This window comes from Triturus cristatus, chromosome 1_2 (assembly GCF_964204655.1).
Source record: "Triturus cristatus chromosome 1_2, aTriCri1.1, whole genome shotgun sequence".
Lineage (NCBI taxonomy): Eukaryota > Metazoa > Chordata > Amphibia > Caudata > Salamandridae > Triturus > Triturus cristatus.
In genome coordinates, this window is record NC_140580.1 from 438207484 (window position 1) to 438235296 (window position 27813).

The window sequence follows — 27813 nt, forward strand, 5'->3', positions numbered from 1 at the left end:
GACCGCTTCCTCCGGAAGGAGAAGTTCAAAATGTTGACATTAGCTCAGGTCCTGTCTGCCCTCGACCCTGGAGACTGTATGGTTGCGTTGGACTTGCAGGATGCCTATTTTCACATCCCCGTCCTGCCTGCCCACTGGCGTTACCTACGGTTCACGGTAGGCCGCAAGCATTTCCAGTTTTTACCGTGCTCCCTTTTGGTCTTACCAGCGCCCTCAGGTGTTCATGAAAGTGATGGCGGTGGTCGTAGCTCATCTGCTCAGATCAGGGGTTCCAGTCTTCCCCTATCTAGACAACTGGCTGTTGAAGGCGAGTTCGCCCCAGCCTGTCGTCTCCCACCTCCAGACTACATCGTACCTCCTGCATTCGCTGGGGTTCACTATCAATGTGCCGAAGTCACACCTGATTCCCTCTCAGAAGCTCCTTTTCATCGGGGCGGGTCTGGATACAGCGCAGTTTTGGGCTTATCCTCCCGAATAGCGAGTCCAGGATATTCGGGCTAGGATTCTGATCTTTCAGCCTCTATCCCGGATTTCGGTCAGGATGACCCTGAGGCTGCTGGGCCTCATGGCCTCCTGCATCCTGCTGGTGGATCATACCAGGTGGCATATGCGGGCTTCGCAGTTGGACCTGAAGTTCCAGTGTGCACAGCATCGGGGGAACCTTTCCGATTGCGTCCAGATCTCGGAGGGCACTGCACACCAATTGCAGTGGTGGCTAACGAACCAGAATTGGGTCAAAGGTAGATCACTCTCCCTCTCCCTTCCCCAACCAGAGTTCACAGTGATGACAGATGCATCACTTCTGGGGTGGGGCGGCCACATGGGGGAGGTGGAGATCAGAGGCCTCTGGCGGAGTCCGGGCTCCACATCAACCTTCTGGAGCTCCGGACGATTCGTCTTGCACCGAAGGCATTCCATCCCTCTGTTCAGGAAAGAGTAGTGCAGGTGTTCACGAACAACACCACCGCCATGTGGTACTGCAACAAACAGGGTGGGGTGGGGTGGGGTGGGGTCGTGGACCCTATGTCAAGAGGCACTTCGCCTTTGGACATGGCTGGAACATCAGGGCATGTCCCTAGTGGTTCAACACCTGGCAGGCAGGTTCCCTGAATGCCAGGGCGGACGAACTCAGCCGCAGCAGATGCGTGACAGATTGCGAATGGCGTCTTCACTCGGAGGTGGGGCAAGGTTTTGCACGTTTGAATTCCCAAGGCGGCACTCGCTCGGCGACACTTTTCATCGTGAGTGGAGTTGCGGTCTTCTATACTCCTTTCCGCCTATACCACTTCTGCCCGAGTGCTGAAGATCATGCGCAACCGGGCCCAAGTCATTCTTGTGGCTCTGGATTGGGCACGAAGAGTCTGGTATCCCAAGCTATTGCACATGGACATCGATCTTCTGATCAGACTGCCTCTTCGGGAGGATCTTCTGTTGCAGCAGCAAGGGACGGTCCTTCACCCGAGCCTGTCCAGCCTCCACCTCCTTGCTTGGAGATTGAGCGGCGACAGTTAACAGCTTTCGAACTTCCTCCCAAAATCTGTAATGTGATCTTGGCAGCCAGGAGTCCCTCGACTAAAACGAAATACGCCTGTAGATGGAATACATTTGTGGCATGGTGCACAGCAAAGGCTGTGGATCCCCTTTCTGCCCATCAGAGGTTCGCCTCTTCATTCTTTCTTTGGCCCATCAGGGCTCTGCTCAGGGCACCGTCAAAGGCTATCTTTCGGCCATTTCGGCCTTTCTTCGGTTTCCTGATCAGCCTTCTCATTTCAAGTCCCCTATTGTAAATCGGTTTCTTAAGGGCATTACTCACCTCTTTCCTCCTATTCCTTTCGTAATGCCCCAGTTGGACTTGAATCTGGTTCTAACGTACCTTGTGTGTGCTCCTTTTGAGCCATTACATAATTGTCCTTTCAGACTGTTGACTCTCAAGACTGCTTTTCTGGTTGCCATCACCTCTGCTCGCAGGGTAAGTGAGCTTCAGGCTCTTTCTTCTAAACCTCCTTTCCTTGCTGTTCGCTCGGACAAGGTTGTCCTTCGAAATCGACCTTCTTTTCTTTTCAAAGTGGTTACCTCTTCCCACATAGGACAGACCATCACTTTGCCCACCTTCTTCCCGCCCGCACCCTTCCAAGGAGGAAAAGAGACTGCGCACGTTTTGGATCCAATCTTTTTATTTGGATCCCACAAAACAATTCCAGGTGGATGATCAACTCTTTGTTGGCTATGTGGGCGCCAAGAAAGGTTGGGCCGTGCCAAAACCGACCATCTCTCGATGGGTCATCCTTTGCATTAAAATATGTTATTCCCTGGCAAAAAGGGAGCCTCTGGTAGGACTCCGCGCCCACTCCACCAGGGCGACGGCATACACTAATGCTTTGGGACGTGGAGTCCCCCATGGTGACATCTGCCAGGCAGCCACGTGGGTATCCCGGCACATATTCACAAAACACTACTGCCTGGACAGCCAAGTCCGGAGAGACTGCTTCTTGGCCGTTCAGTTCCCCAGGACTTTCTGGTGTGAACTTGGTTTGCAGGCCCACCTCCGTGGTTGGTATTTCTGGGGTATCTATTCTAAGGTAAGGAATTTATAACTAATAGTCTCTTTCAGATGAACTAGTCACTTACCTTCGGTAACGCTATATCTGAAGGAGACATATATTAGTTATAGATTCCTTACCGCCCCACCCATCCTCCCCGTTCTGCGAACTGACTTCTAGTGTAAGGGACTCACTTTCAGGGCCCTAGTTTTTTGCACCAGTGATCAGTGTCTTGTATGGCTCTCGCTTCTGGCGTGGAATGTCGTGTAAAGATCTGACGTCAGCACGCAGGGGCAGCGTTTAAGTAGATACCGTGATGTCATACCGGCGATCACGACGACGAATGCAAAGTCAACCGACGCCACCTACTGACGCGCATGGGCACTGCTACGAAAACATTTCTCCGGATCCATTTCAGCGCCTGGGGGTAATTCTAAGGTAAGGAATCTATATAACTAATATATGTCTCTTACAGATATATCGTTACCGAAGATAAGTAACTTGTTAGATAATCCCCCATTGTGTTCTGATGGCCCGGAACATTCTCTGCTGTCACTAAAATGTGATGTTGAAGACAGAAGTGTCACAAATCCTTAGTTATTTCCACCAACATCCGCAAACACAGACTGGCATCCAAAGAGTGCCCTCCTGTTCCACGCCTCCATGTGCTCAAGCCACCGTATCAACTTCGTCTTTGCCGCAAGCAATAACAGAACCTGATTGGCATAACCCGGACTGTTGTGAAGATTAGGAAACGCTGCAATGCTCTGTAATGAGTGGCCCAAGCAATACTGCTTGCATCGAAGAGGCTAATAGACTCACTATCCTGGTCAATAAGCGCAGAAACACTGTCTCCCTGCCCAATGCAGACCACAGCTCTTTCTTGATGGCTTTTATTTTGTGACTGGGAAGACATAATTGTGTTTCCAGAGAATCCACACGAAAGCCCAGAAACTCTATAGATTGCACTACTGTCAGTATAGACTTCTCTGGGTTTATGCCAAACCCAGGTCCTGAAGTAAGCAGGTCGCCCAGGACAGATATTGCATCACTGTGTGATCTTGAATTAGGGTGATGATGTCATCGAGATACACTATTAGTTGGACTCCTTTCGTTTGTAGTATCTCCAAGTGGGTACATCAGTTTGTGAAGCATCAAGGGCTGATGAGAGCCCGAGTGGAAGGACCTTGAATGCATATCATTCATCTCTCCATTGGAACTGGAGAAACTGTTGATGAGGGGCAAGTATTGAAAAAGTCAGAAATGCATCCTTCAAATCTAATCTGACCAGCCAATCACTGGCCTGAAGAAGGTCTTGTAACAGATGGATCCCTTCCATCTTGAAGAGTCTGTATATTATTAAATGGTTAAAAACCAAACCGAAAGTTCCACCCTTTTTTTGGACTAGGAAAATGGTATTGCAAAGCTCAGTTGGGCGAAAAATAGACGGAGCTATAGAGCTTGAATTTATGTATCTACAAAACTCTGCTCTGCTTGGGGAAAAAGTGAATGGGCGAGGCCTAGACATTTGCAATGGGGTGCTGTAAGACTCCAACTCAAAGCTTTAAACAGTGTCTAACTCCCATGTCTTGAGTCAGTAGTTTCTAATTGCAAATAAATTGCTCCACCCCTCCCCCAAATATTACTTGAGATAATGGAATGATTTGTACCTGTATAGGTGGTATTTGATCCACTGGCTTGACCTCTGTAGCCACCATGATAGTCACTTCTGTTACTGCCACCACTGTAGCGCAACAAGAAGAAAGTTCCTCTTCTGGCATCATCTGCCGCTGCAATTCGGCGTTTGGGTTGAAATCTTCTTTGGGGACCTGAATAGGAGGACCAGCCTAGAGGGCATTCCTGATGGTGCCATGCCCGACAAAAAAGCCAGGTTGAAATACTTTTTTCCATTGACCTTAGGGATTTGTCCAAAGCTGTAAAGGATTTCAGAAACCTTCCGAAATCCCTAACAAAAGGTTCTCCGAACAAGGCACCTTCGACTACCGGACCTGTCTCTGCCATTGCTAGTACTGTCAGCTTTCGATCGATCTTTATCTGCATTGATTTGAGGCGTTCCGTGGAGATGGCGCAGTTGGTGTTGCCCAACAGGCATATGGTTTGTTGCGCCCATCCTACCAGGGCGTCTGGGTCGATAGGTTCACCGGACTCCTTTGCCTGATAGGCCTCCAAAATCTTGGTACAAGGACCAGACCTGTCCAAGATTTTATCCTGGTTTGCCTTCCAGGACCTTTCTTAGAGATTCTTGCAAACTTTCTCATAATAGTTGCTATATTTGGATCCACTTTGGTGTTTCTGCCACATTACCAATCAGCTCAGGGAGGGGCATTCCGCTCTCAGGCAGTTACACATTTACTTCCCAAAGATTTACACAAACATGCTTGCACATAATCAGCCACCTCTTGTGTCAGAGTCAATTCCAATGACCTCGGATGCATGATGTTGTTTCGGATCAAAAGTGAACACGGACAGTCGAACCTTTGAGGAAGTTGTGAATGCTTTAGATTTGCCAGAACTAAAGGGATCCTGAGAAAATTTTAAGTGCAATGTATCCGTATCTGTAGCTTTAGCTACTGGTTTAGTTGTTGGCGCTTCATAGAAGTATCCCGAGGGCAATATATTCACGGTCCCTCGGATATGATTTAGCCAGTTTGGCCATTGCCTCAGTATGTGTCTGTTTTTAACAGCCACAGACACATGCTGTTTTCCATTCACCTATATCCTTTTCTGATCCTCCAGATGCTACAGTTTTCCATCCCATGTGTTTCAGCCCATAGCTCTTCAGTTTTCTAGAAATAATTTACAGGAAGGGCTGTGAATAGTGCATTGTCTACTGATTACTTGACTGAGTTGTCCAGGATTTCAACCAAGAGTGTCTGCAAAGTAGGTATCTGGGACATCCTTGTAATATTCTTTATAGCTCTCAACATCAATATTAGATTGATCCATATTAACAAATACGTTACCAAATAGATTACCTATCCTAGAAGGACTAATCGGGTATTAGTCACTGGTAAATAACAGTAACTGAAAGAATAAGGCTTGGAGGGAGTGACCTTGCTCTGGAAGTCACCCCGGTACAAATTATTGCATCCTTTTCCGCTAGAAGATAAGGGCGTCCAAGGGTGCAGACCGTCCAAGACTCCCGCTCTACAATAAAAACCACAGCGGCTTGTTATACACGGACCTGCAGGAAAGTGTCACACACAAAGACATGGATCAAAAGGTCCCTCAGCATTTAAACATTCAAACCGAGTAGCGGCCTGCGTCATAATTGTAAAACCAAGCGAACGCAGTCGGTAAGAGCCGAATGCTCGTATCAATCGGAATAATACTTAACCATACAGTATATATAGCATTAATAAGACATATAGGCAGTATGTGATGCTCAGAGACGATATGGCACTTATCTTGACTGCTGAGCAACAAGGTGGTCAAGATGGTGCTAATCTTATTTGAGGAGCAGAAAGGACAGTGATTGGTTGACTGCTGTGGGTTAAAATAATGGAAAACGTAGTTTTGTTTATACTGATTTCGGATTGGCTGCAGTTAATTTTCAGTAAAAGAAACGAGCATTATCTGAGCCTCCGGTTCTGACACAGATTTTATTTCTTTTAAATGTAACCTTTCATTCATTTCCTTCTCTTTTTTAGGTCTCGCCTGACCCAGCGCATGCGCTGGTCTGGCGAGACTTTTTGTGAGGGCTCAAAAAAGTGCTGCCACTGAAGCCTAGAGCTACAGTGCATGTGCGCGGGTGCCCGCGCCTCACTTTCGCGGCCGCTTTGATGTTTGATTGCGATCACTTTCACTTTCGCGGCCGCTTTGATGTTCTCCCGTGAGCCAGTTCTTATTTTCCTGTTTATTACTTCTATGTAGTAATGGTGGCACCCGTGCGCCGCCATTACTACAGAGCAGTAATAAACAGAAACAAGCATTGGCATAGCCAATAGTTCTCGCTTTTGGGACCTTATTAGTATTTAGTTATGCAACTGTTGCATGGCTAAACACTTATAAGGTCCCAAAAGCGAGACCTATTGGCTATGCCAATGCTTGTTTAATGTTTCTGAAGAGGACACTACAGCTCTCCAGGCAGTGCCAACAGATTGCATGCTTGCCACTCATTTCATCTGTAGTGCGCTGCCTTCCATATGGCCACTTCCTGTAAACCAGGAAATCATCATGGAATGCTGTTCATAATGTTTCATTGTTTTACCATTCCAAGATAGGCAACATGTTGGCTCTAAATGCTGTGACCATGTTTCAACTTTAAACAATGATAGACTATTTACAATGCCTTTGCAAAGTGAGCACTCAATACTATGTTTAGTTTTGTTATTGAATGCATATGCCCACAGTGCTTGGAAGGCTGCATGTTTTCTTTTTCTACTTGTATTCTTTCAATTTATCTTCCATATGTTGCTAAGTTTGTGTGTCTTTTATTGCAGTTATGTCAGAAGATGACATGAAGGCTGAATCAGTGGATTGATGCATGAGTGCTTCTACGATGAATGGATTAACAAATGCGTCTATGATGACTTATTTAGTGTTGACGCCCATTAGTGACACAAAATGCTCTTTCATTCAGAAGCCAGACCTGATGACATTTCCAGTGTCTGGTAACTAATAGTTTAAGCCTAGTTGATGTTTATCAAAATAATTGTTAGCTGTAGTGAGAAAAAAATGTGTTGGATGCTAGAGGGAGAATTTTAATTCAAACATACATTGAACTTAGCCAAAAATGTTTAATTCTATATTCTACCTATACCAACTGATCAGGAGTTTGCGTGATGGCAGACATGTCCAGCGTTAACTAATAATCCTAGGCAAGTTACAGCACATTAGTGTGCATAAAATGATGATCCATTGCATTGGATAATCCCTTACAAGATTAAAATGTAGAAACATGGGGAAGCCGTTTCAGTCCAAGTGAAAGTGAGCGACCTTCCATTATAGCTAAGATTTATAAACATCTTGAGTAGGCTTGTCAAACGATATCACCCAATTTAGAATGCAAATATAGCTGTAAATGGCAAACGCAAAAAGCTTTACTGTTTCGATTTGTTTTTTGGACTTAGCGCGTAACGAGAACTGTAGTATTGTAATGTATTTGAGAAGCACGGTGTCACTTGTATTTTTTTTTCTTTTGTTTTGGAAAACTTTAATACTTTTCAAAATGGATTTGAGTATAACTGTGCTTGGGGAAATTTGTAATGCCTCATCAGCAGTTTGCTGCTCTTGGAGTAATTGGCTTACAATATCGGACAAGCACATGCTATTTAGCACTTTTAACATTGTAGGGCCTACTTAAAAAACACGAAAATATAAGCGTCTTGCAAACAGTGTTCAGTGCATGTATGGGGATTTTTATTTAACCAATAGGTTTTTGGTTTCGTTAATCGTTTAAGTGATTGAACTGGCGTCTGTTTAAAAGACAGGATGCCTTTAAGACATGAAGCGATAAAAAAACTATAAGAGTTCATGTTTATATCTTTTCCTCTTGAATATTTGTTTTGAAGAACACTATGGTCAGTGCTTAATTTGAAAAAGAAAAAAAAGACCGACCCTCTCTCTGCATGTGCTGCCTGCTGCCCACTTCTATAATTCCTCACTACCACTGGGGGTGTCGTCCCTGATTAATTTCTTTTTTTTTTTTTAAAGTGCCAGGGCTCTTATTAGTAGGCCACTGCAGCTTGCACCAAACATTGCCCCTTTTATGCCGCCAATGATGGTAACTACACAACTACTAACTACAAGTGTGACAATTAAAGCTATTTCAGGCCCCCAAAGCTATAAGAATGTCTTGGGCAGCAGTTAATAGTCATTTTGAATGTATATTGAATTAATAATAAACTGTTGAGCTCATCTCTAAATCAGCCCTACAGCACCACCTTGTTGCAGACAGTTAAGTGCTGCTGCCGAGCACCGGAAACCACCGGCTCAAATTAAGCACTGGTGTGTCGCCATCTAACTTCAGTGTTAGTTGCTGTGATGTAAAAACCTATATGGAGGGACTGTTCGAGCCAGCCTAGATTATAATTTAGGGGCCTTGGAGGATTCAACCCTCCTCTCTCCTTCTTATCATTAACATTATTAATAAAACTGTGCCAGACAGTGAATTTATTTTACAACATAATTTTCAAGTAAATGTACTAAATATTAAATGGTTATAAGCAAACTATGAGCCAAGTAAATTAGAATACTGGTGTAAAATATGCAACCAAACTTTTTGGGAACATTATAGATTTTTTTAAACTGACCTAGATATTGCTATGTGGGTTGGTAAACCGCAGATTCAGACTTTTCAAACACTCCCCGTCAGTTTTAGCACTCCGTCCAACATCCTGTTGTGTGGAGGGTATGCCCAAATGTGGGTCCCTTGCTTGCTGTGCTGCTGGATTCAATCTAGCCTGTCTGATGAGGGGTGATACCCCAAAATCGGTCCCTGTAGGCTTGTTTCGGGTCCAGGGAGGACTTGGCAGATCAGTCTGGCCTGTTCCCATGGGGAGCAGGGTCAAGACTAATTTTCATATGGCTGGGTCCAAACCTGGGTGGCATGGTGAGCTAAAGAACAATGGATGTAACCCAGATCTCTTGACTGGGGGTGAATGTTTGAAACGTTTCAGCACTCAGTCCATCATCTTGACGTGTTTGCCATGTTACAGATGTCAACATTATGAGACAGAAAAGTCAAAGATTTTGAGAAACAAATCGGGGAAATATTGTTTTCCCAATTGACTTCTATTGAAGCAGAGGCAATTTCGGGCAGCAGGCAACTAAAATAAAGCCATTTGCGGCTTCAAAAATTGCGAGTCTCCTGATTGAATCAGGTCTGTTGGGCATGTATGATGTAATGTTTCAGGGGACCTCGTCCATAAAACGCCCCACACTACGCCATGCCCAGTACTGCACACAGCCAATACCCAGTTGACTTAACCTTCTTATTTACAGTAACTATTTCAAGGCTTGTCTTTTTGTAAAATGTTGTCTGCATGCGGCAAATGTTTGGGAAGAACTGCTTCATGATATACTCATTGATATTCTTGAACACTAAATAGCTGTCAGTCGGCAGGACCCTGGAAAGTTGTGTTTGAGGAAAAGTCTCACATACATAGTGAAGAAAAGGCCTGGTTCATAACGTCATCTCCTGCTGCGTGGGAGGGCACCCTTTCAGGGGCCCCTCAATCCTTCACAGGGTCCCCAATGTCAATGAGCATCTGTGAGGTATGGGAGACTCGGGGAGGGGGGGCTCTTTACATTCTGTGCAGGGGACCCCATCATTTTGCGTTATGCCAATAAAATGGGCAGGGACTGGTTTTCGGGATGCAAATTTTATAGAGTGAACAAAGGATCACCAAACGGGGGTGGCTCCTCCGCTAAAGCAGAGGAGCGTCGCCCCAGTGCTCTCGGAGCAGGAGAAAGGAAAAATAAAATAATGATAACCTCGTTATTCTCATTTTATTTTTCACTACAAAGCTGGGTTAGGGCGGGGCTGGGCTGGTGGCACGGGGAAGGAGTTGTTTGCACACTCCAAGTGGGCATGACTGCTTAGCTGACCGTCTTGGGCCGACCAAACTGTCATGCGCACTTTGCCTCTTGAGGAACATGCAAATGCTCCCTGTCCTTGTCTGAGTGCCGAATTACTGCACTCAGACCAATCACAACGCTGCATTGAATTGCATTTTCTCATCCCCAGCTCAACCAATCACTCCGAAACTTTCCATGCGTAACAAGAATCACCGGGGCACTTTTTTGGGAACATTTTGTAAAGATACGTCAACCGGCTGTAAAGATATGGGCAAGTCAAAAAGCACTTTTCCAATGGAAACATGGTTGTAACTATAACTACCTACTGTCGACTGCCAGTAGGTAATAAACACACACACATATATACACGGCTATTATATATTTGTGTGTATATGTGTGTATATATATATATATATATATATATATATGTCACAGAGCTTACATTAATGAAATTAGCAAAGCTGCGCCATCACCGTCTGAAAGCTCGGTAATCGCCAAAGCGGGTACTGTACTCTGCAACTATTAAAATACAGAGTATGGTCATGACCTGTTCATTATGGGTTTTTATTAATGTATTGCTCACCAAATCCTGCAAATTTCTGTTCATTTTTTTTGTTTAATTTGTATCATAGCCATTATTATTTCCTTTCAACTGCATCTTTCAAAGCACTTTATATTATAGAAATATGTTTGTCTGATTGTGGGAACAATGTCGTAAAAGCTAGATCTTTCCAACCTCTTTAGAAATTTTACCTTCACAAAAAGGTGTATTCATATACTGTTCATCTCCCATAAGTTCAAGCTGTTTTAGTTTCAGCATATGATGAGGCTGACTGGGTAACTAACTGTGTGTATATTCATTTGGCCTTTAATTAGTAGTTTGGAAAATTGACTTGCAGAACCATTCATAACCTTGTCCTAAAAACAGAAGCCATTTTAAACCTCAGTTAAAACCATTTAGCTTTTTCTTAACTTCACTCTGTGCTTACAGTTGTTCCTGCTGAAGAGGAAGGAGAGGAGAAAGAAGAGCCAGAAGAGGAAGCACCAGGTATATTTTTATTTTGCTTAGCCACAAGTTAATTACACTTTTTCTTAAAGGAAAAGTGTAAACCAAATGCACTTACTTTGTTGGGCACTTTAAAGCAAATAATTTTGGAATGCCTTGCATAATTTAAGGTTTTATCTTTTGCTAATGCAGCTGGTAAGCCTACTTGGCCAAGGGAAATAAATTGGTAATTGGCACATGATAATTTATGTCTTGTATTTGGCATTACAGTTGATGGGTGTATATCCCATGTTTAGCACTAAACATTAAGTCCAGTGTCTTCAATTAGGTTGTATTTTGGACATAAGGCTGTCTGAGACTGCTCCCTGTCCCAACATCCACAATCAGTGGTTATTTTGTGGTGCATTCCATGGAAGTGATTTGCCTTGTCTTATGCTTGGTGTTTTCTCATGTCTCGACAGAGCTATGCTAATCTTTGCTCTTATGACTTGTATTATTCATTTGCAGGTAAATCAGGATGATCTTGTACTATTACAAATGTTGCTGTACTTTACTTGGAATGATAAATGACTACCTCATATTTGAGGGTCGGGGCATTTGGTGTGTTTCACTAATCCTGCTCTAAACAGTTTTGCAGTAAGCTGAGCTCTCTCTGTTGCATTGGTGTGGGAGGGTTCTCTGCTTAAACTGGAAGTGCCTTAGAGCTCTGTTCTATGTTGCGTACAGTATAGAGCACCCTGTGCTTCCTAAGTTTCTTTCTCATGACTGGGATGACTTATTTTGGTAAGTCCGAAGTGTAATCAGGAGTGCAAAGGTGAATTGTGTTCAGTACAACAGTATATACTAGTTTAACAATTAACTTTGTCATTCTTGACCAGTACCTGTTCCTCCCACTTACACACCAACTGGCCTTCCTGTGATGGTTTTTTACAAAGCATAAGAAAAACAATTCTGGAGGCACTCTATTGACATGCAAACATGGGCCTTCATCTGGGTTTGATTTAAAAGCTATTAAACGACAGACACCCGCTATTCTATTAGTGACGAATGACTTGCTGGTGTGTGTGCGGAGGGGGCGGAGAAAAACTGAGTGAGTGCAACTGCAGGAAAGTTTTTAAAAACCGGAGCTGGGAACAATCAGACAAGCAGTAACATGAAGGAAAGGATCAGCAACATGAGAGAGAGAGAGAGAGATAACATAGTCCCTTATGCACTGCACAGCCCTTTATTCAGCAGGTGAAGGATACAATGTCCCAGTCTATCTAATCGTGACACAGCAGTGCTCTTCTGGGTGTGATAAAAACGAGAATCGGGAAGCAAACTATCCAGCAAGAAGCAGCAAGCTTATATAAACAAGAAAGTCATTGAATCAAGTGCGAGGAGCAGACTCAAACCCACTGGAATTATAAATGGATACAGTACATCTGCCAATAGACAGCCAAATTTATATTTAGAGTAAAACATAATTAACAATTAGTCTCTACTGGATGCTTATTACCAATTCAGCAATTTATTCGAGGTTCACACATTAACTGCATTGGGATGTGTGAGCAATTTTGGAATCCAAGCTCAAAGGGACCACAATGGCAATGACGAGGATGCCCAAAAACACCAGCACAGCAGCAAACAACCGCCAATGATCATTGAAATTTTTTAGCAACTGGTGATAAACTCTGCCAACGGAAACTGACCCCTCCTCCACGGCTTTCAATGGGATGTAAAACTTGGAGTAAGTCTCTGGAAAGGCGCGTCCAAAATTCCTCACACATCCCGATGCAGTTAATGTGTGTTACCCTCGACTAAATTGCTAAATTAAGCTGCGGAGAGTTTTTCCTGCTTCCAAGCTTTGAAGAAATAAGATACACACAAGCGTTCACCAGCCCACAGCCCTGAAGAGAACCCCCAGTCAGTTGCGGTTCGAAACGGGTTGGTGCGAGCCTTCTGGGAATTTATTAATAGTGTTCACCAGTAAGGAATGTTTAAAGAAATGATAGGAACGATAATCCTTTCCATATCATATGTTTTAACCCAGATGTTGAACCCTGGAAGGGTTTAAGCCTCCTTTGAGCTGTTCTGAACTAATCCCCTCAAATGAAATAGTTTGTACTGGTTTAAAGTACAATTTATTTCCTTTCGTGTGTCTATCAATGCACCATTTATTGTCATGGTGGTCATTTCGGTTTTTTTTTTTGTAAACTTTTCTAATGTAGCATGATTGTTATATGTTCTAGCTTTGGAAAGTATTTTCATATATGTAAAAAAAAAAGTGGTTATCCTTTTTCTAGTCAAAGTATAATGTAAACATTTGAACATTGTAAATGAAGAAGCGTGTAATGTAAACACTGGTCAAGTTTATTCAATATCTTGCCCTTTAGTAAGAAAGTATGTAATTCATTCAAACAACCCTTTGATTGTTTATAACTTTCAAAACATAGGGCCATATGTATGAACACATTTTCCCATAGACACAGAATGGGTAAAACCCTTTGATACATCTGGCCCCTAGCATTTTGATATTTGTAACTTAAAATCTGACTTTACTTAAGAGGATTTTTTATTACAATTTTCCAGACACCAAACATAAAATGTTCACCCCTTCCCAATTAAAAGTTAGTACTTATTAAATGTAATAAGGCAACACAATGTTCAACTTTTTAAATAGCATTCCCTATTGTCTACTTAGGAACTACCCAAGGAGGGGTCTTATGAGTATTAAAGAGGAATGTTCAGCCTGATAAAAGGTTTATTTTGCCAGGTTGAAAATTACAGTTTAAAACTGCACGCACAGGCTGCATTGGCAGGCCTGAGACATGTTTAAAGGGGCTACCTAGATTAGTGGCACGATCAGTGCTGCAGGCCCACTAGTAGCATTTAATTAACATGCCTTGTGTAAATGTAGCACCACTTTACTAGGGACTTATAGGTAAATTAAATGTACCAATTGGGTTTGGCCAATTTCATCATGTTCAAATGGAAGAGCACTCGCATTTTAGCACTGGTGAGTCCTAAAGCCAACGAAAACAAGATCCGCAAGAAATGGAGCAGTAAGGCAAAATGTTTGGGGGAAGATCATCCTAAGGTCAAAAGTTCTAACACCCTCCACCAGACAGAGTAAGAAAATTGATGCAGTATGCAAAAGGGTGAACAAAGCAAACACAAGGAGATGATTGACGGAGCGCTGAAACTTTTCAGACACACACCCCCAGTCACAGATCTGGGTTGAATCCATCATCATTCTTTAGCTCACTTCGCCACCTCAGTTCAGACCTAGCTATATGCAAATTAGTCTTGACGCTGTGCCTCATGGGAACAGTCCAGCCCGAACAGCCAAGCCAGGTCTTCCCAGAACCTGGATTGAAGCATCCTGGGACCGGTTTCTGGGTAACACCCTTCATCAGCCAGGCTAGTTTGAATCCAGTGGCAAAGTGAGCAAGGGACCCATGTCTGGACATACCGTGCCAACTTAGGGCGAACAAAGCAAACACAAGGAGATGATGGAAGGAGCGCTGAAACTTTTCAGACACTCACCCCCAGTCACAGATCTGGGTTGAGTCCATCATCATTCTTTAGGTCACTTCGCCACCTCAGTTCAGACCCAGCTATATGAAAATCAGTCTTGACCCTGTGCCTCATGGGAACAGTCCAGCCCAAACTGCCAAGCCAGGTCTTCCCTGAACCAGAATCAAGCATACTGGAACCGCAGGGTCAAGAAGGATTTGCATATGGCTGGGTCCAAACTGTAATGGCATGGTGAGCAAAAAAATGATGGATTTTGGCCCAGATCTCTGTACTGGGGTGAGTGTATGACATTGTTCTGCTTTCTGTCCATCAATTGTGCTTTTTTTCATTTGTAACCCCGAGTGGGACGAGTTTGCCTAGACATGGGTCCCGTGCTCTCCATGCCACTGGAGTCCAGCTATCCTGGGTGATGAGGGCTGAAAGCCCGAAACCGGTCCTAGGATGCTTGTTTCCAGTCCAGGGAGGACCTGGCCTGGCAGTTTGGGCTGGACTGTTCCCATTGGGCGCAGGGTCAAGACTGATTTGCATATGGCTGGGTCCAAACTGGAATGGCATGGTGAGCAAAAAAACGATGGATTTGGGCCCAGATCCCTGTACTGGGGTGAATGTATGACATTGTTCTGCATTCTGTCCATCAATTGTGCTTTTTTTCATTTGTAACCCCGAGTGGGACGAGTTTGCCTAGACATGGGTCCCGTGCTCTCCATGCCACTGGAGTCCAGCTATCCTGGGTGATGAGGGCTGAAAGCCCGAAACCGGTCCTAGGATGCTTGTTTCCAGTCCAGGGAGGACCTGGCCTGGCAGTTTGGGCTGGACTGTTCCCATTGGGCGCAGGGTCAAGACTGATTTGCATATGGCTGGGTCCAAACTGGAATGGCATGGTGAGCAAAAAAACGATGGATTTGGGCCCAGATCCCTGTACTGGGGTGAATGTATGACATTGTTCTGCATTCTGTCCATCAATTGTTCTTTTTGCAAAAGGGTGGCAGCGCAATCTGCCACTCATTGGTGGACTGCTAATTCAATTGGCCTACTCTCGCGATATGATGGGGCCCACAAGGACAAAACTGAGAAACTTCTCCAGCATCTCCAAGAACAATATAAGCAACATGGCCACAAGGCTTGTCTCAGAGGGAAAATCGTATCAAACTCCACCATCAGGCGTGCCCTTGATGCACTTGATACTGCTGTTAGGGACATTCACTCCAGTGTCCTCATCCAGCGTCATGCATGGTTCTGTGTCTCTGGCTTTAAGCCGTAAGTTCAACATCAAATTCTGTTTGAGAAGGAATTCGTTTTCTGAGTGCAGGTGTATTAGATGCTAGAGAAGATCAAGAAAGGCATTTATACGCCAAAGGCCAGGTGTGCTCTCCAGACGCCTTCTCCGTGGGGTGTCCTTTCGCAGCACCCAATTCGAAGGGTGCGTCGAGGCCACCTCCCCCGATAGGCTAAATGAGGTTACTCTGAGGGCAGGGGGGGGTTATAGAGGGAACAGCTCTAAGGGTAGGGGTATCACGGGTGCGTCAAAGGGAGTCACCCCAGCCAAACAGTAACTATGTCTCTTCACCCCGAACACACTACACCTGTTGGGGGAAGCTTATAGGGCTTTCTCCCGCAGGGGGAAGAAATCACTTTTTTTGTTTTTATTAAAGCATACATGACAACACGTATCAAGACCAGTTGACACAAACATATCGCTAGGTATCTGTCATGGCGCTTCTCCTTTTGAGCAATAGAGATAACTGCTTTGTCGATGCATTGGGCTCGGTAGGGCCCCCATATTTCGTCATACACATTTTCACAAATATAACCCATTCAATGAAATTGCTTACTCAGTCCATCATACTCGTCTTGGTACATTTGCTGAAAGTCTATACGCAGATGGACATCGCACTTTCAATAATTTGAGAATACTAGACAATATTGTCTACTTGGATCATTCTGTCTGGTAAGTCGCCCTGTTCTCCACTTTTGTTTCCTTACTTATTAGGTATGTTTGGTACGTGGTTGTTTGGGGATGGGTGGGAGGTCAAGAGCAGGGAAGAAAAAAAAAAAAAAAAGGTACGGGCCCCAGCAGTTTTAGGTCGACTTTTCGGAAGGAGTAACTCGTTCAACGTACCCTATTGCATGTTGCGGTATAGTAAATCTGTGTGCCAGTCGTCTGCCTTTGGGGTAGGGCCTTTTCCCCACCGTAGCGCCACGCGCCTCTTGGCCAGTAATAAACCAATAGCTACTATAGGTCAGTTGGGTTTCTCAATACTTGGGTCATATCCCAATAATGCTAGTTTCGGGTCTGGCCTATCACTGTACCTGTTATAGTTTCCAGCTCCCTAAATATTTCACGCCAATATTCATTTATTCCAGGACATAACCAGGCCACATACAAGAACCCCGCATTGTCCTCCCAGCACCTCCAGCATCGTTAATCTTCTTGCAGCCCCTAACAATGCTGTCTTTCAGGGGTATAATATACTCAATGTAAAAATTCTAAATGTATGAGCTTGTGTCGCCCGGTGGTGGATTTGGTTTTAGCACAAAAGTATTGCCAGCCCTTCTCGCTTATGGGCCACCCTAGGTCACACTGCCACTCAAGTCGCACCTTCAGAATCACTGGCTTACGTGCCTCCTGTTCACTTGTGTAAATTCTTTTGATTAATTTACATGGTGTTTCTGTCTGTATCAGTGTTAAGAGTGCCCCCATTTGCTGTGGTTCTAGCATTTCTTCCCCTAGTAGCTCTTGCCATGTGCGTCTAACATGGTGGTAGTGCTACTTAGCGATCACCGACATACTTGGGCACTGCTCCTGAATTGTGTCCCAGCTGTTTGCCACCCGATCAGTGAAGAAATCGACCAGTGTGCTTATCCCCAAGGTGCGTAATGCCTTCCTTGCCCGCCTTCTTGACCCACCGGAAACCACAGGCACCAGTTCAATGGAACGTGTGGGGAGTACAGCTGTGCTCCGTTCTGCCTGCTTAGGAGTGCATGCCACACCTGTGTTGTAGTCGCCAGGGAGTCAAAGTCTCCATGTCGTCAGGCGGGTTGCGGAACAGGGTCTGTTGTAGGTTGGTCGGGTCCACAGCCTCCTTCTACAAATATAAGTGAGGTGTGTTGTGTGGCCCATGTATCCAGTGGTGAGCAAAGGTACTCTGGGCATCCCTGTAGTACATTTCCAGGTCAGGAACATTTAGGCCTCCTAGGTCATATGGCAAAGTAAGGGAGTTTAAACACAGCCTTTGTCAGTGACATTGGTATGTTCTGAAAAAGAAATACAAATCTGGGCAATAAAACCATTTTCATCAAAGCTATGCGCCCTATCTGTGACAGCGGGAGCCTAATCCATCTGTCCACATCTTCACTCAATTTCTGTATGGCTGCCTCATAGTTTTCGAATATTACCACTGAAGGATCTGTATGCACTCCGATTCCCAAGTAGCATACTGACTCTGTTGTCCACAGCAGGGGGTACTCAAGTGCTGGGGTCGTTGTGGCTGGGGTAAGTGGGAAAATGGTTGATTTCTCCCAATTAATTTTCAAGCCCGATAGTGCTCCAAACTGCACCACCTTTCTGAGTATAGGGGTAAGATTGGTGTCCAGGTTACGCACATAGTGTCATCTGCATAGGCCGATATAGTGAGCCTGTAGCGTGGAAACCGTAGCCTCCTGTGGCTGTGATATTCACGTAGCGCACAGGCCAGGGGCTTGGCCACCACAGCGTAGAACAGTGTGGACAGTGGGCACCCCTGTTTGGTGCCTCTAGAAACACCAAAGGCCTCAGAGACCATATTTCTAACACGCACGCTGGCTGTCGGTGCAGTGTATAGTGTGGAGATTAACCTAATGAAAATGTCCCCTACAGCTATTTTGGGGAGGACGGCAAACATAAACCCCCATTCCACCAAGTCAAATGCCTTCTCTGCATCCAAGGACACAGCCGCAGCTCTGACTCCTGGATACACATGTTGCAAGACTCTGAACAGTGTGCGTAAGTTATAGGTTAGATTACGGCCCAGTACGAAGCCCGCCTGCTGCGGGCCTACAAGTCCTGGAAGCTGGGGCTCTAGTCTATTTACCAGGATTTTTGCGTAGATTTTGGCATCAACGTTAAGTAATGATAGCGGCCTATATGATGAGCAAAACGTTAGTGCTTTTCCTGGCTTGAGCACTGTGGCAACAATAGTTTCCCTCAGGGAGTGGGGCATTAACCCATTTTCAGCCATCTCCTCGTATAGCGTTTTAAGGTGCGGTGCTAGCAATTCTTGGGAGGCCTTATAAAATGTCACTGTCAGTCCGTCGGATCCAGGTCCCTTTTCAGCTGCCATGCTCTGTAGTGCATTAGTGATTTCGAACAGTGTTAGGGCGATATTAAATGCTCTCTGTGCTCGGGGGCTAACCATGGCATTTTGAGATGGGTCAGGTAGTCGGCTAGTGCGTCCTCATTAGTCTGTATTTGGGAGATGTATACATACATACATACATACATACATACATCTGCTTGTAGTACTTGCTTTACAATCTCATTTGGAGTACTTTGAGTCCGTCCATCATCTGTAACATCTGTGATCGCATCTGACACTCTAGGGGGGCTCAGTATACTTGCTAGTGTCACCCTTACCCTGTCTCTCTCCCCATCGGCCTGTGCTGTGGCATATTTTTCCCCATATGCTTAATCTCGTCATTAGCTTCCAATTTTTGCTTAATATCGGCTCTTGTTTGGGACCCTCCCTCCTCCTGCAGTACTCCCTCCCTGGTGGCTATCTCCTTCTCCAGGGTGTCTAACCTACCTCTGATAGAACGTAACAACTCCCTGCATGTTTGGAAATTGATATCCCTCTAATATAAGCTTTGAATGCCTCCCACACCTTCGTAAACGTGGTGACCGAGTCTATCGTGTTTTCAAAGAACTCTTCTTTTGCCTGCTGTAATTCTGCTTTGAAGGCTGTGTCTAACAGGGAGTATGGCGAGAACCGCCAAGTGTAAGATGGGATTCTGGGTGGGGCATATACGAGTGTGAGCTGCACCGGGGAATTATCAGAGTACGTGTGTATGCAGTCAGGCACCCTCACTTTCCTTTTGTTGGATATTAGCCAGTAGTCTATATGGGTGTGTGTATCGTACGCAGTTGAGTAGTGCGTGTACCCCGCCTTGTCTGTGGATCTTTGTCTCGATATGACCACAAGCCTTTCCCTCTGCATCATGTCTAGTATGGCACTGGCTGCTACTGAAGGGCTTCTGGGGTGACCTCTGGAATGGTCTATATCGGGATCAAGTATACAGTTAGTCACCTCCCCATATATACTTTGGCCTCCACTGTGCGATAGAATTGGGGATCGTCATAATTTGGCCCATAGATTCCAATGAGTAAGAACGTCAGATCTTCTTTTCTTCATTTTACAATTGTGTAATCACCCCCCCCCCCCCGGATCCTTGACAATCCTGTTAAAGTCACCCCAGACTGCCATCCCACTCAAATCAGCACCCCTCTGGCATGAGACGTGTAGCTGGCGGCATAGCATTGCCCCTGCAACTTGCGGTGTGTACGTTCTTCTCTATTTGGCTGTAAGTGTGTTTCCTGCTGGACTGCGATATTTACTTTTTTCTCTTGAGGTATGCCACCACCTTCCTGTTGTCATTAAGCCCCCTTATGTTCCAAGTAAGTAACCTCAATTGCTGATCCACTTTATCACCTGTCTTGCTTGTGTCTACGTCTGTAATATTTCCTTATGTGGAGCTGTACAGTAATGTTAACCGGCCTCTAGTCTAATTATTTCTTTCTTTTTCTCAAACATTACAACAATTGCCATTGGTCCCACCCACGGTATGCATGTCCCCAACTAGTATAGCTTTCGAGCCCCCCCCCCCCCCCCCCTTCGCCAGAGTAACAAGACAACAAAGATAACATTGTTTGTAGTGAAGTACACTTGGAGGCAGATGTTCCCGACTTCTACTCATGCCAACCCTTCCCCTCACCCACATTATCATGCTATCTATGCACGGTGCCCCTTTGCCACTCTGATGGCTCTTATATTGTGTAAGCTCTAGTATGACCCATGCTTTGTCAAACTTTTTATATGGTCTTTCCAGGTGCACTTGTATGTCCCTCACAGGATTAGCATTAAGTTTTCTATCCTTCCCCAATCATCAGAACAGTCTTACTGAGTAATTGGTGGGCGTTGGTGATTCTTTCACGCCATCTCGTCTGCCAGTGCAACTGGGTGGCAACATCAGCTTGCGCCCTTTGCCAGTGCCTCTCTTTTAGTCTTGCCACACAGTCTCAGTGCTCCTCCAAGTCCTTTGTGTTGCTGTCCTTGCTCGGAGTCGCCCTTGGGGAGCCTCTTTTGCCTCCAGCTCGATCCAGCTGCTTTACATATTGCAGTGCTGACTTGTGGTCCGTGAAGTAATGGAATCTGCCCTCTGATTTTATCAGCAGTTTCGCCGGGTATTGCATACTGTACTGTACGTTTAGATCGCAGAGCTTCTTCTTGGCATGGAGAAACAAACGGCACACCTCCTGAACTTGCTGCGTAAAGTTGGGGAATAAAGAGATCTCTGTGCCTTCCAGCCGAAGTGTGCCCAATTCTCGAGATTTACACAGGGCTGCATCTTGATCTCTGTAATTTAACAGTCTAGCTATAATAGGCCTCGGAGCTGCCGCGGCGCTGGTTGAGGTGCCAGAGAGCTATGTGCCCACTACACAACGAACATTATAGAGACGGTGCTCCTGTCCAGAAGTTCCACCAGTATGCTCTCCACATGCTGCTCCATGTAACTGATGTTGGTCGACTCCACTATTCTAAGAATTCGGATATTTTTCCTGCGTGACCTGGCTTCCAGGTCATCCGCCTTGGCCTGGAGTGACTTTAGGAGTTTATCCATTGCTTTGTGCTCACTAACCTCTGTTTGTATTGTGTCTTCTGCATTCAACACTCTTTGTTCGACCGCGTCCAGCCTGTCACTCTTCATATCTAGTTGTTCAGACATTGTCCACCCGGAACGTGATGGCGTCTATTTTGCTATCCATGTTTGTTAAGCTCTATTGCATTGCACGTAAAATATGCTTGAGGTCCGGCTCACCACCGCTTCTGTGTCTACTTCATCTGGTGGCCCATCGAACTCTGGTGTGTTCGTTTCACGGGACTGGGGAGTCTTGCGCAGTCCAAACTGCAATTTGGATTGTAACTTGTCCGGCTTCCCCATTGTGCCAGCTTACGTGGGCCCACGCTGTCTCTTTTTTTAGGTTTGGTCCCTGTTGAAAGAGCGCACTGATTCTCTGTTGCGAGGCTGCTGCTGCACCACTACAAAGCCTGTCTTGCACGCGCAGTTAACTCACAGAGCCGTATATTCATCAATGGCTTAGCGCGACTGGTTCTGCGCGCCCAATTGGGGATCAGACTGTGAAGGTACTCCTTCGCTTGTGTCCTGATGGGCTCGACTGGGCCACCCCCGATTAATGGCGTACGTGTTTTAGGCCTTGTCTCCAGTATTCACTGCTCCACACACTCCCAGGCTATCGGCTCCAGTGCACAGTTTCATTATTAGCCCCCGCTGCGATGGTCGTTTGTACTTTTGCCCGTTAGCCTGCAGGATGCATCGCTGTGACTGTTGCCCTGTGAGGGTGCTGGCTTTCACTTTAAACTATTCCATTACCCAGCGCACTTCAATATCAGCTGTACGTTTGTTTGTGGCCTATCTGGTGGTTCAGTCCGGGGATTGGCTAGCAGCGGGCCCCCAGGGCCTCAATGAGAGCGTCCGCACCGTTCTGTAGGCTGGTGATCGCTCACTCCGCCTGGGCTCCGCGTGTTCCATCTGTGTCCGCACGTATACAACCACACTTGTGAGGCACCCCGCTTGCCCTGTGTTAGAAGGCGACCTCAGAGGAGCCCGGAGGGGGCCCTGACTATCCTGAGACCAACCCTCGAGGTATCGTAGCCGGGCACTGGCGGGAGACTCCTCAGGGGAAGAATCTTGTATCTAGGATCATACACTCTGCACCACACGACAGAGACACCACACCGTGAGTTCTTAAGAACAACTCTTTATCAGATCGGAGTCGTAGGATTTTTATGATCAGCAAGGCAAATATATACAAGTAGAGCACGGGCTCACAGAGTCTCGGGGGGGGGGGGGGGTAGGAGGTAGCGGGACAGTCTTTGGGGATATGGATCAAATGCAGGGGCGTACCCGGCGCGCAGCTCACAACCCTCGAGCTGGAGGATACGCTTGTCGTCGTCGGAGTCCGGCGGGACCAGGAGAGTCTGTGGGAGCCGCGAGTCACTCAGCAGGGCTCAAGCACAAGTTCGGAGGTCTTACGATCTTTCGGGGAGCCGCGAGTCACTCAGCAGGGCTCAAGCACACGTTCGGAGGTCTTACGATCTTTGGGGAGCCGCGAGTCACTCAGCAGGGCTCAAGCACAAGTTTGGAGGTCTTACGATCTTTCGGGGAGCCGCGAGTCACTCAGCAGGGCTCAAGCACACGTTCGGAGGTCTTACGATCTTCGGGGAGCCGCGAGTCACTCAGCAGGGCTCAGGTGTTTCCAAAGGCAAATCTGCCGGATAGTCCCAGAGCACCCCTTGTTATAGGTCGACTCCTCTTTGATGTCCGGAGTCTGTGCAGGCAGGGTTCTTGTCACCTGGGGGTCGCTTGTCGGGGTTTCCTGCCATTGTCTTTTGATCCTTTCAGGGCCGGGTCGGGAGGAGTCCCAGACACCCAGCAGGCGTGGAGCCAGCCCTCGGGGAGGCTGGAGGGCCGATCGAAACCCACCTTCCCAGGGGAGCTCAGAGGTGCGATGGAAACTGCTCCTCCCTCTCTCATCCCAATGGGAGCGCGATGTCCTCCAGCCGGAGTGGCGCCTCTAGGCCAGGGTCGCGCTGTGGCCGGGCGGCCATCATGGTGCATGAAGTGGGCACGCGGGCCCGGTGTGGCCGAAAGGAGGAAGGCCACGGACGGGGAAGTCCGGTCGGGTGGGTGTGTGGTCTGGTGGGAAGGATCGGCTAGGCCGTGTGCTCGGGGGCTGCATGAGGTGCGTGGGTCAGGTTATGTGGTGCGGGGACGGGGATGGCCATGCCACGAGGCCGGGTCTAACACGCGTTCCCCCCCCCCCCAGCTGAAAGCCGGAGAGAACTACCCATCTTCTTGGGGGTTCTCTTCGCTGAGGCGGAAGAACCGGGAGAGGCCATCGGCGTTGGCGTGGTCAGTACCAGGGCGATGTTCCACGGTGAAATCCATCCCCTGGAGGGAGATTGACCACCGCAGTAGTTTGGGGTTTTCTCCTCGCATCTGCATGAGCCATCGCAAGGGGCGATGGTCGGTTTGGACTTTGAAATGGGTGCCGAACAGATAGGGGCGTAACTTCTTGAGGGCCCAGACTACGGCGAACGCCTCGCGCTCGATGGTGCTCCATCTCTGTTCTCTGGGCAACAGCCTTCGGCTGAGGAAGGCTATGGGCTGGTCTAGGCCTTGGTCATTCACCTGGGACAGGACGGCCCCAATTCCATGCTCGGAGGCGTCCGTTTGTACCACAAACTCCTTGGAGTAGTCGGGGGCCTGGAGGACTGGGGCAGTGCACATGGCCGTTTTCAGGGCATCGAACGCCTCTTGGCAGGCAGAGGTCCACTGCACTTTCTTGGGTTGTTTCATGGACGTGAGTTCCGTGAGGGGACAGACTAGGCTGCCGTACCCCCGGATGAATCTCCGGTAGTAGCCCGTGAGGCTCAGAAAGGCTCGGACCTCCGTTTGGGTAGTGGGGGGTTCCCAGGCTAGGATGGCGTCGATCTTGGGCTGTAGAGGGGCGACCTGGCCGCTTCCGACCTGGTGCCCCAGGTAGACTACCGAACCTTGTCCAATCTGGCACTTGCTGGCTTTCGCGGTGAGGCCTGCCTGGCGCAGGGCGGTTAGCACCCTCCGGAGGTGCTGGAGGTGCTCACTCCATTCGGAACTGAAAACTGCGATATCGTCTAGATAGGCAGCGCTGAACTTTTCCAGCCTGGCCAGGACTCTATTTACCAGTCGCTGGAAGGTGGCCGGGGCATTTTTCATCCCGAAGGGCATCACGCGAAAGCGATAGTGCCCATCCGGGGTGGAGAAGGCGGACCGCTCCTTGGCCCCTTCTGTGAGCGCAATTTGCCAGTAGCCGCAGGTGAGATCGAAGGTGCTGAGGAACCGAGCAGCCCCGAGTCGGTCAATGAGCTCGTCGGCTCGGGGAATGGGGTGGGCATCGGCTCGGGTGACTTCATTGAGTCCCCGGTAGTCCACGCAGAAGCGGAGTCCTGGGGCGACACCGGGGGCAGCCGCTTTCGGGACCAGGACCACGGGGCTGGCCCAGGGACTGTCTGAGGGTTCGATCACTCCCAAGGTCAACATCTTCGAGACCTCGGCTTGAATGGAGGACCGGACCCGATCAGGGAGTCGGTAGGCTCGGTGTTTCACCGGTGGGCTGTCTCCGGTGTCCACGTCATGGACACACTGTGAGAAAGTGGCTCTGTATATACTGTTCCCTAATAGGTACAGGGTGTACAGAGTCCACAGTCCCCCAGGGGCTGATAGAGGTTAAAGTTAGGTATGACCTTACTCTCTAAAGTGGTAGCTTGGTCGAGCAGTAAGGCAGTACCAGAGGACAGTGTAAAGCATTTGTTGTGCACCCTCAGTCAGCAAATGGTCTCACACACTCAATAACTGAACTCTAGGCCAATGGTTTATATATATAAAATATATGCTTGTTTTATTTTTAGAACCACAAAGGGAATACAAATATACTTTCTCAGAATGAGAGGTTGAATATAAATACTTTTGCAATAAGCAATGGATTTTTGTAAATAGTCACAGTTGGTTGCAATAAACCATTCTATTTTCTAAACACAATACATTGAGCTCAATGATAAATTCAGATTATATGCAACAGATTACTTTGTAGATTACTTTTGTAATTCCAGGCTTGGATCCTAGATCCAGTCCTGGGTCAGTTCTCAGAATCAGCTGTTAAAAGTCGACTTTGGTACTGTAATGATTTTTAACTAATATTTAGCTATTTCAAAAGTGAGCACTTAGAAAATATTTCAGAGCAAACAATCAATGATTCCCTATGGAAGGAAATGTAGGTTACAGGTACAGTAGGTTATCGTTACTTTTGTAATCCAGTACTGGGTGTCTAAACTCAGTACTGGGACATTTATCCAAAACAGGTAAGTAATTACGTTTTCAGATGTTATACGATTTTTGAGGAATATTTAGAAATTGCAGAAATCAACACTTGGAAGAAATTTCACAGAAAAGCAGTCAATGGTTTCCTATGGAAGAAAAATGAGTTAAAGGTATGTATAGTTGTGAGTACTTTTCAGAGTCAGTGCTGGGCACCAATATCCAGCACTGGGAGCTCACCTAAGAGCAGGTGAGTAAATTCGTTTTTGTCACTCGGCTGATTTTTGGTGATTATTTGAAGTTTTGAAAAGTCCACACTTAGAAGAATTTTCAAGCAAAAGCCAGTCAATGTTACCCTATGAGGAAAATGAAGTTAGCGGTTTAAGGGTAAGTACTCGACTGGCAGAGTTGAAGTTCTGGGCATAGACTCAGGGGTCCCCCAGTGTCAGGTAGGTACAGTTAGTTCACCCTCAGCGGTTTCAGGACGGCCGGGTGCAGTGAGAGTTAGGCCCAATGTTATCCTATGAGGGATAGGGGGGCCTTGGTTGGTGGCTGTTGTCTGGCACGCCACGTGGCTGTGGGAGCTGGGCTCCTGGTCACTTACTCAGGGCAAGTGGGGAAGTAGGTTAGAGTAGAGTTTTCACTGCCAGGGCCACTCGGGCGGCTGGCTGCAGGGTGCTTTTGAGCCGTCGGGCGCTCAATTGATTTCTATGGGAAATCTCCGGTTTGGAAAAAGACTGCAGGCTCGGGGACGAGGACTCTTCGGGTGCCACCACCACTTCGAGGGGTAAGTTGGGTAGTTGAAGGATAGGTAGGTACCCCGGGATTGGGCACAGAGGGCCGTGGGGCGCCGGGTGCAGGGGTGCCTTTTGATGTCGGAAATCTTACCCTCTTGTTGATCGCGGTTGGGGTGGCACTCTGTTTTGAGGCTGCAAGCTTCTTCAGGATAGTCGAGGGGGATCCTTGGGTGCCGGACTCGGGGTCACAGTCGCCGTGGGGTCGTCCTCGTGGGTTTAGTTCACTCCAGCACCGGCCAGGCTTGGCGGGTGCAGAGTGGGCTGGGATCGCGGTTCCGGGCTGCTGCCAGGGGTGAAAGGTAGGTTCTGAGTAGAGCCTCTACTCATGGGAGTCCCAGGGAATCAGAGTTCAAAGGTAGCCAGGTCCTCCGGGGTTTCTGAGGTTGCTGGCCACAAGAGATGCCGCGCTGGAGCAGGAGCAGGTTCGAGGGTCGACAGGCCGGTAGGGCTGAGGCCAAAGCAGTTGGTGTCTTCCTCTTTTTAGCAGCTGCAGGGCAGGTCTTTGTTCTTCTTGCTCTTCTTGTAGTTTCGAATCTGGGATCTGGGGAAGGAAGGTTCAGGGTGCCCCTAAATACTAGATTTAGGGGCGTTACAGGTAGGTGAAGGCCAGGGACCAATGGGTCCCTGTCCTGGGGTGGGTACACCCCCTATCCTGCCTCTCTCCTGTGGGAGGGGGGCAGTAGCCTAATCCTGATAGGGTAGGGCCTCCCACCTTCAAGATGGCGAAAGCCCGGAGATGTGCTTCACCTCGCCTCCCCCACCTGAGGGGTGGGGTGGGCAGGCTGGCACATCCCCTGTCCTTGTATGGGGTTTCCGGCCAAGCTTCCCGCCAGAGTGGGGGGTTGCAGTGGCCTGGGGAAACTCCTAGAGGCGGCATGCCTTTGAAGCTTCCTTTTGCTCATCCTGGGGGAGGAGATTTATCACCTCACCCAGGATGTGCATTGTTGCAGGCCCGGGAGAGCAGGGGCTCTCCCACCCAGGGGTCCAGCAACGTGTCTGCTGTGTGGCAGCCTGGGCAGCCTCAGAGCAGACGTGGATTGTAGGTTAGTTGTAAGGGGGCATCTCTAAGATGCCCTCTGGGGTGCTTGGTACATTAAATCTCACACTGGCATCAGTGTGGGTTTAATGTGCTGAGAAGTTTGATACCAAACTTCCCAGTCTTTAGTGTTGCCATTATGGTGCTGTGGAGCTCGTGTTTGACGAGCTCTCAGCACCATGTACTCTTAAATGGCAGCACTGCACTTACAGTGCCCGGGAATGGACCTGGGTACTGTAGGGG

The 27813-nt window shown here is 47.3% G+C and overlaps 1 protein-coding gene across 2 annotated transcripts in view; it reads left to right on the forward strand.

Moving 5' to 3' along the window:
* Nucleotides 1–27813, forward strand: part of NOC3L (NOC3 like DNA replication regulator) — a 426444-nt gene that overhangs the window by 59287 nt on the left and 339344 nt on the right. For both annotated transcript variants that reach the window (XM_085605900.1, XM_085605907.1), the window contains exon 5: nucleotides 11074–11130. In XM_085605900.1, coding sequence (XP_085462026.1) covers nucleotides 11074–11130 — 57 coding nt within the window. The remainder of the gene's footprint in view (nucleotides 1–11073; nucleotides 11131–27813) is intronic.